Source organism: Neophocaena asiaeorientalis, unplaced genomic scaffold (assembly GCF_003031525.2).
Source record: "Neophocaena asiaeorientalis asiaeorientalis breed wild unplaced genomic scaffold, Neophocaena_asiaeorientalis_V1.1 scaffold5, whole genome shotgun sequence".
Taxonomy (NCBI): Eukaryota; Metazoa; Chordata; class Mammalia; order Artiodactyla; family Phocoenidae; genus Neophocaena; species Neophocaena asiaeorientalis.
Window position 1 is genome coordinate 8,306,254 of NW_020174698.1, and position 12,536 is coordinate 8,318,789.

Genomic DNA, 12,536 nt, shown 5'->3' on the forward strand with positions numbered 1-12,536 from the left:
CTCAACCTTGACCTTGACTTTAATCTCTTTGTCAAATCAATGTATTAAAGTTTTGCTGTGTATTGGTTTGTTTACTGTGTAGACTTTGCCATGGCCATGACTTTCATAGGGTAATTATTTTGATTAAGTTAGATGATTAAAGTTAGTCTTGCATGAGAAAATTATACACTTGGGAAGCAGTGATGGATGGATTCCAGTCTTCAGAGTGTTTAGTTCTGCCAGCATTTTCCAGTTGAATGGAAATTCACTTCCCAGTTTGGTTTCGGTGACACTGGATGGATTGTCAGACCTGAGCATTTCCTAGAGAAAGACAAAAAGAGATCAAGAAGGATAGATGACAATGTGAATATCCACATGTGTTCTTGCAATTTTTCTCAGATATTTTTCTGCTTTGATGAACAACATCATTACTGAAATAATAAATGTTAATTAATATCTGCATCATTTTTGTAAGTTTAGTGTTACGATTAGACTACGATTAGCCTAATTAGTATACAGCATAGCTTGGTGACATGACAAATCAGAGAGCAGAACATGTTGACTCTTATCCATTATGATGTATTAGCCAATTCACTTGCTCAATAATGACCAGAGAAAGATGGGGAATAGGGCAGTAACAACAGAAACAACTATAAAAGCATTGTGGCCACATTTTCAAGTTTTTATTTTTCTGCCATGTTCCTGAGTACTATGGATTGTGGACATTTTACTTCCCATTTCTTTTCCCATTGGTAAATCATAGCCCTAACAGAAACCTTTAAGAATAAGATCATAAGTAATAAAGAAAATGAGAATAAACGATGACTTCCAGATTTTCCTAGGTTTACACATGCTATGTCATGCTCAGTGTTAAATTTTTTCAAGATTATTCATGGTAAAGTTGACAGCTATCTGTGTCTTTGATTTATTTTTCAGAACCTATGCGAACCCCAAAGACTTTAAAGATTGCCGAGATACAGGCAAGACGCATTGCTGTGGACTGGGAATCCCTGGGTTACAACATCACTCGTTGCCACACTTTTAATGTCACTATCTGCTACCATTACTTCCGTGGTCACAATGAGAGCAAGGCAGACTGTTTGGACATGGACCCCAAAGCCCCTCAGCATGTTGTGAACCATCTGCCACCTTATACAAACGTCAGCCTCAAGATGATTCTAACCAATCCAGAAGGCAGGAAGGAGAGTGAAGAGACGATTATTCAAACTGATGAAGATGGTATGCTCTACTTCCTTACTTTTAAAGGGAGGAATTATATGACAAGAATTATGTACTTGCTTACAGTTTTGCCTAGAGTCCCCAAAATTGAATTGGATTCCGAAATCTGCTAAATACTTTTAACGGGGTTAACTTTGGAAAGGATTTGCCCTTAACAAAAACCTTAATATTCTTCAGGGTAGCATCAAATACGAAATGAACGATTCCTTTACTGTTTTCCGTTTTTATACAATATTAGAAAAGTAGCAACTACACTGAAAGTCTAACTAAAGTTTTTATCAAATGTTCAAAAATAATTTTCACCATTTGTGGCACTACATCGATTACCTATTGGTGAAATGCACTTAGTTAAAATTTTAGTTTTTTGCATTTTACAGATCAGTAGTAATAGCTTTCATTTTCTTTAGATTTGAAAGCAGCATTGTTTACCTATTCTATTCATTTTTAGATAGTTTTATGTAATTATAAAAATAAAAGGAGGTCAAAGTTTATATGTTTAAGTCTAAATAAAGGTCCTTATCAGATATTGGCAAGCTATCATCTTTTATCCATCTTTTTACCACCCAAGTAATTGAATTATAACTTGCCCAATTTCTATGTGTGTATTACTTCTAAATTATTGAATAATAAGAAGAAACAGTTATATTAATATTATAAGTTACACACACATACTATAGTATGTCATTAATGTGAATTTGAATACATATTCTGATTTAAAAAAATGTATCCGAGACAAAAATGATTAATAATAACACTGTATTCTTCCAATGTAAGACATTTTATTTGCAATATTTCCTTTTATGAATGAAAGCGTGCAGGGGGAAAAAGTGTGCTATATAGTGAATTGAGGCAAAACCGAACTGGGAGTCAGGAATCATGAGTTTTCAGTCCTGGCTCTAATAACTCTGTAACCTTAGCAAACCCTTTCACCCCTCTAGTTCTCTAGTTCTCAACTATATATGAAAAGGTTAAATTAGACGATCTCTAAGGTTCCATCTACAATTTTTTTTTTTTTTTGCGGTACGCAGGCCTCTCACTGCTGTGGCCTCTCCCGCTGCGGAGCACAGGCTCCGGACGTGCAGGCTCAGTGGCCATGGCTCACGGGCCCAGCCGCTCCGTGGCATGTGGGATCTTCCCGGACCGGGGCACGAACCCGTGTCCCCTGCATCGGCAGGCGGACTCTCAACCACTGCGCCACCAGGGAAGCCCCCATCTACATTTTTATTTGAGTTTCAGAAAACAGGATGTATTTGATACCTGAGTGTTCCCAATTTCTCTCGAGTTCTGAACTTTAGGCTCAGATGTATATTTTGATGCCTACCAAGTATGAGATTGCCATAAAATGGGTCAATATTCCATAGTTTCTAGAAATTCTCCTTATTACTTCAAGCTTTCTCACTCTGAGAAATGGAAATGATCTTGGATTGTTCTGGTTTTTTGTTGTAATAAAGGGAAGTGAAAGCCTTTTAACCTCATTTAGCTCAGATTTTCAAGGAAACAATATTGTCCTAAAATTATGCATATTCATAAAATTTCAAAGAATAAACCTAAGACTTATTCATGATAAATGTATTTTTGTCATCTTTGAGACAATAAAACACAGTCACCTCAGCTATCATGTTTGAACTTGCACTTAATCAAAACATTAACAACATTTTAAAGAACAAACCCTGCTTTTATACATAAACACACAAACACTTGTATTACCCCCCTGCCCCCCCACACATACACAACACACACACAACACATGCTTACGAAAGAAACAGTGGTTGAGTGAAGTTGTTTCATAGGTAGAGTATCAAAATGGGAAGTCTAAGCATGGATTCAAAAGCTCTGAAAACTCTCTGTCTCATTTTATAAAGTGGGGTAAATATTATGTCTGTATTATACTAGACATTTTTAAGTATAGTTGATTTATAAATTGTGTTAGTTTCAGGTGCACAGCAAAGCGATTCAGTTATTTTCTTTTCAGATTATATTCCATTAGTTTGTTTCAAGATCTTGAATTTAATTCCCTGTGCTATACAGTAAATACTTGTTGCTTATCTATTTTATGTATAGTAGTTCATATCCATTAATCCCATACTCCTACTTTATCCCTCCCTCCCTCCATCTCCCCTTTGGTAACCATGAGTTTGTTTTCTGTGTCTGTAAGTCTGTTTCTGTTTTGTATATAGATTCATTTGCATGGTTTTTAGGTTCCACATATAAGTGATACCATATAGTATGTGTCTGTCTGACTTAGATCAGTAAGTGTAGGATTCTCTAGATCCATCCATGTTGCTGCAAATGGCAACATTTCATTCTTTTTTATGACTGAGTAATATTTCATTGTGTGTATATATACCACATCTTCTTAAGCCAGTTGTATGTTTATGGGTACTTGGGTTGTTTCCATGTCTTGACTATTGTAAATAGTGCTGCTATGAACATCGGAGTGCATGTACCGTTTTGAATTATTAGAGTTTTTGTCTTTTCTGGATATATACCCAGAAGTGGGATTGATGGATCATATGGTAGCTCTATTTTTAGTTTTTTAAGGAAGCTCCATACTGTTCTCCATAGTGGCTGCACCAGTTTACATTCCAGCCAACGGTGTGCAGATATTCCCTTTTCTCCACACCCTCTCTAGCATTTATTATTTGCAGACTTTTTGGTGATGGCCATTCTGACCAGTGTAAGGTGATACGTCATTGTGGGTTTGATTTGCATTTCTCTAAATTAGGTTATTGACCATCTTTTCCTGTGCCTGTTGCCCATATGTATGTCTTCTTTGGAAAAATGTCTATTTAGGTTGTCTGCCCATTTTTTGATTGGGTTGTTTGGGTTTTTTTGACATTCAGTGTACAAGCAGTTTGTATATTTGGGTATTAACCCCTTGTCGGTCGCATTGTTTGCATATATTTTCTCCCATTCTGCAGGTTGTCTTTTAGTTTTGTTGATGGTTTCCTTTGCTGTACAAAAGCTTTTAAGTTTGATTAGGTCCCATTTGTTCATTGTACACTATACATTTTATAATCCGTGATTTCAGTAATAAGAATGTACACACATTTTATTGCCTGCACTTAAAATTGAAAAAAAAAAACGATTTCTTTTTTTTATCTTTATTGGAGTATAATTGCTTTACAATTGTGTGTTAGTTTCTGCTTTATAATAAAGTGAATCAGCTATACATATATATATATATATCCCCATATCTCCTCCCTCTTGCGTCTCCCTCCCACCCTCCCTATCACACCCCTCTAGGTGGTCACAAAGCACCGAGCTGATCTCCCTGTGCTATGCGGCTACTTCCCACTAGCTATCTGTTTTACATTTGGTAGTGTATATACGTCCATGCCACTCTCTCACTTTGTCCCAGCTTACGCTTCCCACTCCCCGTGTCCTCAAGTCCATTCTCTACATCTGCGTCTTTATTCCTGTCCCGCCCCTAGGTTCTTCAAAACCTTTTTTTTTTTAGATTCCGTATATATGAAAAAACATGATTTCTTAATTGGTAATGTTAGTCTCAGTTATGTGAGTTTTGTGGTTCTTTGGTCAGTCATTCTCTAACAATATAATTCATTTTGATGGTATTCTTTGGTATGAGTTTTTAGTCTGCTTTTCTTTCCACAAACCAAAGAATGCAGTCAGGCTTATATAATCTTTTTTCATATTGCATTAAATTTTTTAATGTATTTTTGGGTACACATATGACTAGATTACTAATCAGGAAGTGAATTGCTATGGAAATTTAAATTATGTCTTAAAATTTATCAAACTCATGACTGTGTTATTTATTTCACCTAGAAATAGTTTTGTAAAAGTAAAATGGCATTAACTATTCAGTCTAATTTCAATAATATTTCTTACTTTTGTTTTATTTTAACCTCTGTTTTGAAGAATTTTTTTATTGTTTGTAATGATATCGAGGTGCATGTTATTATTTCATGATAGTACAGTCACAAAGTAATTCCTTCTACTGTAAGGGTTTTTTAATTTTTTGCTTTATATATAAGACTAAATGATTGAAGTACAAGCTTTCTATGAAGTATTTGCAAATAATTCAGTCTCCAAATCTGCTCATTATAAACTCTGCTTCTACATAGAGTACTTGATGTGTCTCAATGTTCCTGAATTGGGGGGGGTGACAGAATATCTAAATCATAATCTATTGTTGGAAGATCGATGGATTATGATGATCTAATTAAGTCCGTCTTGCTAAGTTATTGCTGCCCCATATACATAGAAAAATAATAAATTATCAACCATCTAATAAAAGAATATAATTTCATGAAAAGAATTCTGGGTACATCCATAAACCATGAGAGCAAAGCTAGAATGATTTCCCACCAGAACCTTAAGGTAGAATTTATATTTAATTTATTGCATGCATTTTTTAATGCACGGGTAGAATTTTGTGTAAGAGATTTTGTTTTCACTTTTTATTCTAGCATTCATAAAAATCAATATTGTGAAGTTAGCTCAGCAGAAAAGCCTGGTTTGGGGACATTTTTTGACTAATACAAAGTTATTTTTAAATGTACATTTATTATATTTTAAAGGCTGTAAAGCTTATTTAATATAATCTTGCCCCACCCACATTTCATTTTCCTCTCTTCCACTTTGAGAGTTATATTTTTAGGGACTTTTTTATGTGCAAAAAAAAAAAATTTAGCTGAAACAGCTCTCAAATGAATTATAAGTAGGGGAATAAAAGTCAGCATTCTGTCTTCATTAAAAGTTGTTGATGTGGAAATGTGAGAGGACATTTCCTGCACTATGAAGACTGCCATGATGATGATCTTAGTAACTTCATGTTGTATTTGCACAAATCATATGTACATATAGATGTCTGTATAAAGAATTGTCTTCCTTCCATCATAGAAAATTATTGAATACAGGTTGTCTGTAGAAAATTATTGAACATATTTTGTCTGTGCCCTCACTCCTTTCCTCCATATGTTTTATGTGTGTGTTTTGTAGTTCACCTAAGTGTAATTCTTTCTCTCATTCACTATGCTGGTCTCAGTGCAAGATCAGTAGTGTGGAACTCTCTTGGCTATAATTTTCCCACAAACTTTTCCATAAGTATATGAAGTGAATCCTGTTGACAAAGTAGAACATGTATAAGAAGAGCAGAGAAATACACGAATTCCAGGAAGGCTACTTTCCATTTCTACCCTTCTCTCAATGTAGAATTTACAAACATTTAAAACTATCCTTGGGACTTCCCTGGTGGTCCAGTGGTTAAGACTCCGCACTTCCAATGCATAGGGCACAGGTTTGATCCCTGGTTAGGGAACTAAGATCCTGCATGCCATACAATGCAGCCAAAAAATAAAATAGAATAGAATAAAATAATAGAATAAAATAAAATACCATCTATAGCTTTCAAATAATAAAATTTAAAAAAAACTATCCTTATTTGTGAACAATTTGAAACATATCCATGCCGTTTCATATTATGTTTTTGACCAAATCGTGTTTGGTGTACACGGGTAGTAATTATAATACCATCAAATAAACATTTACTCACTAGTTGAGGCTTTACTTCCTCCTCCTCCCCCAACAGCCACCCTCTATGAGAGGTGTGGAGAGGCAAATAAATACTTTCCCTTAACTACAATTGTAAGCTTATGTCATTTGAGTGGAATGGAAACAACAGGTATTCTCTTAGGAAACAAACCAAGGCCCATGGTAGCCTCAGCAGATGCCACAGATTACACACAGGGGCCATCACGGCCCCTCTGCCTCGATAACTGCATAGCCTGTGCCAATACTGTGGACCTGGGGGTCGAGGGGAGTGGATGCCTTAGGTTAACTTTTCCCGAAGCCCTCAGCTGTTAGATGCATGAATGTATCTTCTGGAGTTTAGTCCTGGCATCTTTTCTGTTTACTGTGGGTTTTTTCCTTTATGAATTAATTATTAATATGCCAAATTATGTTGGCTCTCCCAGAGGTCATAACATCATTCATCGTCTGCTTGTAGATTGAAATAAATCTTACTCTTTTGACATATCATTCAGAATTTCTTGTTGCTGCTGGCCACATTGCAATGCATTTACTTTGATCCAGTGATTTTTAATTTATTTCAGTCCTCACAAAATTGCTGTGTACTCTGAAACTACATTTCTAGATAATGTCATGTGTAAAGTTCACTGAAACATTAGATTAAGGAAAAATATTAATTAAAAAACATATTTGCCCAATATTGGGTTGATATTTTCAAGAGAAAGCATATTTTTAAGCAAAGTAGGATAGACAGGTTATATTTTTAAGAATTATGAGAACAAGAAACTGGATATTTATGTAAATAAATAGCAACCGAATATTTAAATAAGATATATAAAAGGAAAATACACAATAGCAAAAGTATCTCGTATCTTGTATTTTGTCTATAGAAACTGACACATCATTCATTGCTGCCACTGGGTTATATGACATTTGCAAATAAGGACTGGAATGGTTTCTCAAATCTTGTCATACCTGGGGACACTTCAAAACCAGTTATGTTGATAGTTGAGTTCTAAAGAAGTCCGGTGTTATAAAATGGTTTGATTCTTAGCTTTGAAAAAGGGAATTTCATTCGAAAGACTGAAGCAATGACTTTAAAACCTATTCATCCTTAAGGAGTTTTTTAAAAATTGTAATAATCAATGCTCTTTTTTTAAGTTATAGAAATGTAATAAATATAGCTATAAAAGTCAGATTGACTGTTAATGAACATTTCAATTCAGTACTATATAGTTTGGCTTTTGAGTCTAAGGAGTGTTCATTATTATAATTTATTATTGTATGAGCATTGTTATGGAGCCACTTTAGGGGCTTATAATCTTCAAAAAATCTTTCAGGGAAAGCTCTGTTCTTGAAACAAATTACAAATGAGATCTTCATGTCATTAGAGGTATACAACAGAGAAAACTAGACTACACAATTTATTCAGCTCTCTAAGGTGATAGAATATTCTTCTGAATAAAAATAACTTTGCAGTTGTACATAATCTGCATTAGAAGCTTATAGATTGATTTACTTTGAATTCCCATGTATTAAAAACTTGCCATACAGCTTATTTTCTTTTTAAGGACATATTTTTATTTATTTTATTTACTTTTAACCTGTTTAGCTTATATGTTTACTTTTTCTGTTTCTGATATAAGGATCCTTATAACCAAAAATGTATTTATTTGTAGTGCCTGGCCCTGTACCAGTCAATTCTCTTCAAGGAACATCCTTTGAAAATAAGATCTTCTTGAACTGGAAGGAACCTTTGGATCCAAATGGAATCATCACTCAATATGAGGTACTGGGAGAATAAGGAAGTTTATTGAAATATGGATTGAAGGGGAGAGTAAAAGAAAATGTTAGAGAAAAATAATGGAAAAGAAGTAAGTGAGAATTGGGAATTAAAATCAATGTTAGTTCTTCTCTGTTTTAATTTATAAATTCCTTGATCCCCAAATTAAGCATCAAAACAAATATTGTATGGCACCTAGAGTTTTCAAATTCTTAAGTAAATGTTGTTGTTTTAGAGAAGTAGGATGGGCCTTGTCAAACAGACTTACTGGTGATTGTAAAGAATAAATTTTTATAAAATTAAGAAACTCATATTTCACACTATGATTTAGGAGAGGCCATTCAATGTCAGTTGTTTCAGAGTAGGGGAGAAACACCTGAAAAGCAAAATATATCATAAACCTGACTATTACAGAGCTTCATCTCAACTTTGAATATAAATCATTATCTTATTTTTAAATATGAGAACCTGAAAAGAAGAAAGGAAAGCATCATTTTAATTGCACAAATGTGTAGTTCTGTTCCTGGGTAATCAGTGTTGATTATAGCATAAAACACGTACTTTCTAGTGGCAACAGAGTACATCACAGGAATGGGGAGTTTTGTTTGCAGAGAGTTTATTACACTATTCTATTTCACTTCTAGTGATTGGTCTGTTCAAATTATCTATTTCTTCTTGATGCAGCTTTGGTAGGACTTTCTGGGTTTCATATGCATTATATTATATATGTCCATAAGATTATATATAGATATATATTCATATTTAAGTATATTCATTTATCTTTTGATGGAAGAAAGTAGATGTATATTGATCCAGTCAGATAACTCTAGGTTTATCTGTGGATGAATAGATAACTAAATAGAGAGACAGCCAGACAGACAATAGATACAGAATGACAGTGAAATAACCATATCAAAAAGAGAAGGAAAAGACGTGAAAAAAATGTGATTCATTCCACACAGATGCCCTTGAACGCTATCTTACTCAAGGGGGTTTATTTAGAATGTATTATGACTTATATTGGATATGTAATAGGAAATATATTTCTTAAAACAGGTCAGTTACAGCAGCATAAGATCATTTGATCCTGCAGTTCCAGTGGCTGGACCTCCCCAGACTGTATCAAATTTATGGAACAGTACACACCATGTCTTCATGCATCTCCATCCTGGAACCACCTACCAGTTTTTCATAAGAGCCAGCACAGTCAAAGGCTTTGGGCCAGCCACAGCCATCAATGTGACCACCAATATCTCAGGTATGCAAATGAATACAGGGCAAACAGAATTGGTTTGTAATAGCATGTCCTAGAGAATCACATATATACTGAGTGTAATTCACCTCATTTATTGAATCTTTAATATAATTAGTCATGATTGAAGGCACTTTAAAGAATTATCTGAATACAGATTATTATTTGTTATATGTCCAAACCCCCCAAATCTCAAAATCTCTGTCATTTTTTAATTGACAAAGGTCTTTTTAAAGACTATATTATATCATAATTAGAAATTTTTAAAAGTTCATTATGAACGTTCATATTAAAAACCTATTATACGTTTGAGGAGTTGGTAATTATTATGGTATCTGATCTTTACTGTAAATGGATTTTATCAAAAGCATGGTAGAAGATCCTTGCAGTACTACATACTTTGTCTCTCTGTTCCATTTTTCCCTGACATTCTGATAATTTTATGACAAACAAATATGAACTTTTCTTTCTCTTAGAGATCTCACATAAATTCATCTAAATTTCAGAATGGTAATGTGCAGGAGAATTTTAGGTTGATTAACAAATACAATTAAACTTCACATTATGTTATGTTCAGAATTTCATAGTTTGCTAGGAATTAGCTTTGTAATATGCCCTATATCTACCCCAGTGTATGTGTATTAATATTTTATCTTATTTATTTAAGATTACTAAAACGGATATATGTTACTTCTGTAACTGAAAAGTTAAATTTGAAAAATAAATGTTTTAAAGGGTCAACCACTTAACATATTAAAATACTAATTTTGAATTTGTAAATTCTTTTTGTTCCTTCATGTTCATTTTTATTATAGTTCTACATAGCATATATTGGTGGCATATCATAATACATCATTAAAAACTCTCTACTATTCTTCTGAAATTATATAATTTGAATCAGAAAGAAACCACATACTCTAATTTTTTTAAGTCTAAAATTTTATTTGGAAATTTTGAATATAATATAAAACTTTAAAAATGTACGTCATGGAAAAAACTATTCCAATATGAGTTATGGTTCCTTTTGCATAGCATTTGATATATCTTAATAGTCTAATAAAAAAGAATTTTAAAATAGTATTCATTATGTTACAAAATAGCAAGGTATTAAAATTGCCAATTCTTTTCTTGATGGAACAATTCTAGATCATCAATTTAAATATTTATTGAAATTATTTTACTAGAAAATATGACTTGGTGATATGATGATATAATAAAACATATTTCCTACCCTTTAGAATTAGCAATAGTGCTATAAATAAGATCCTTCAACAGAGATATGTACAAAATTTACATAAACTTTATAAAACTGAGAACATTGAACAAGTGAACATTATCGAGAGCCAAAATTTATTGTGGTTCAGACACAATTTTTTTTTTTTATTGAGTAAAAAAACTTATAAAGACCAGAACACCCACCTAGCATTTTCTTTGTGTTATTTAACTGCAGTTTCATTTGAAGCAACCTATGTACATGGATACTTGATTTGAACTTTAAAACTTCGTTGCAATCACTGTATCTTGGGAACACATAGTAATCAAGCTAAGGCTAATGAAATTTATGGTTAGTGTGGTTCTCAGGCTCACTTGAACTTTTAAGGTAATTTATTGTTATTTATCCCTTGAGTCCAGTAATTCTATCTTTCAGCATTTTAAAAGCAGCTTAAAGTGAAATCAAGTTATTGAAGGCATGACGCTTGGCAGTATTGTTTATATGTATGTGTGTGTGTGCATGTATGTGTAATACACATATGATATATTATACACCCATATAAAATAATACTCATATACATATTATGCCTATATAGTATCTGTTGATTCTACTTGTAAATAATTCTCAGGTAATTTGCCTCTTTCTAAACTGTTTCTTTCTTTCCATCTGGATCATATTTTAAGCAGATCATTGACATATCTTTCTGAGCAGCATCCTTGCCTTTAGACTTGCCTTGCTCCAGTGTTTTTTTCTATTCATCTTTGTACAACATATATTTCTTCCTTAATTTTTTTCAAAATCAAATATATTATATCCAATATGATAAAGCCCAAACATCCTTGCATGATTAGCATTTGTGGCCCTTCATTTTATGGCCCCTCCCATTCTCCACTCCTACCCATGAATCCAAAGTTCCAGGCATAGCAAACTAATTGTAGCTGTTAGAACACTCTGTGTCCTTTCACGTGATGATATCTTCAGATATTGTTTCCTCTCTCTGGAATATTATTCCATGCATTCTCTTTCTGATGAGTTTTTACTCTTACGGGCCCAGCCGCTCCGCGGCATGTGGGATCTTCCCGGATCGGGGCACGAACCCGCGTCCCGTGCATCGGCAGGTGGACTCTCAACCACTGCGCCACCAGGGAAGCCCCTACTCGTCTTTTAACATTCAGCTCAAGCACTGCCTAAACAGTGAAAGTCTTCTGTTTCATCTTCCCAATCCCCAACACTAGTTTAGACAGCTGTGATCCCCCAGCATCCAGATCACCTGGAAATATCCTGGAAAGGTACATTATCAGGCCCCTCCCCAGACCTCCTGAATCAGAAACTGTAGGGTAGAGGGGCAGCGATCTGTGTTTTAAGAAGCCCTCCAGGTGCTTCTGATCTCCCTAGTTTGAGAACCACTGTGTTGGCTAATTAACTGTCCCCTCTTTTGGTGACCTAAATTTTGCTATAATTTTTTTGCTTTTTATAAGACTCTCACTCTTGATAAATGTGAATCCCTACTTTTAATTCTATAAATGTCAGAAACCACACTTCATTTGCTTTTATATTTATAGCATGTCTCGTAAAAT

The 12,536-nt window shown here is 33.9% G+C and overlaps 1 protein-coding gene across 2 annotated transcripts in view; it reads left to right on the forward strand.

Moving 5' to 3' along the window:
* PTPRK (protein tyrosine phosphatase receptor type K) overlaps window positions 1-12,536 on the forward strand; it is a 564,516-nt gene that overhangs the window by 444,456 nt on the left and 107,524 nt on the right. For both annotated transcript variants that reach the window (XM_024759084.1, XM_024759085.1), the window contains exons 8-10: window positions 916-1,218; window positions 8,391-8,500; window positions 9,551-9,752. In XM_024759084.1, the coding sequence (XP_024614852.1) occupies window positions 916-1,218; window positions 8,391-8,500; window positions 9,551-9,752 (615 nt within the window). The remainder of the gene's footprint in view (window positions 1-915; window positions 1,219-8,390; window positions 8,501-9,550; window positions 9,753-12,536) is intronic.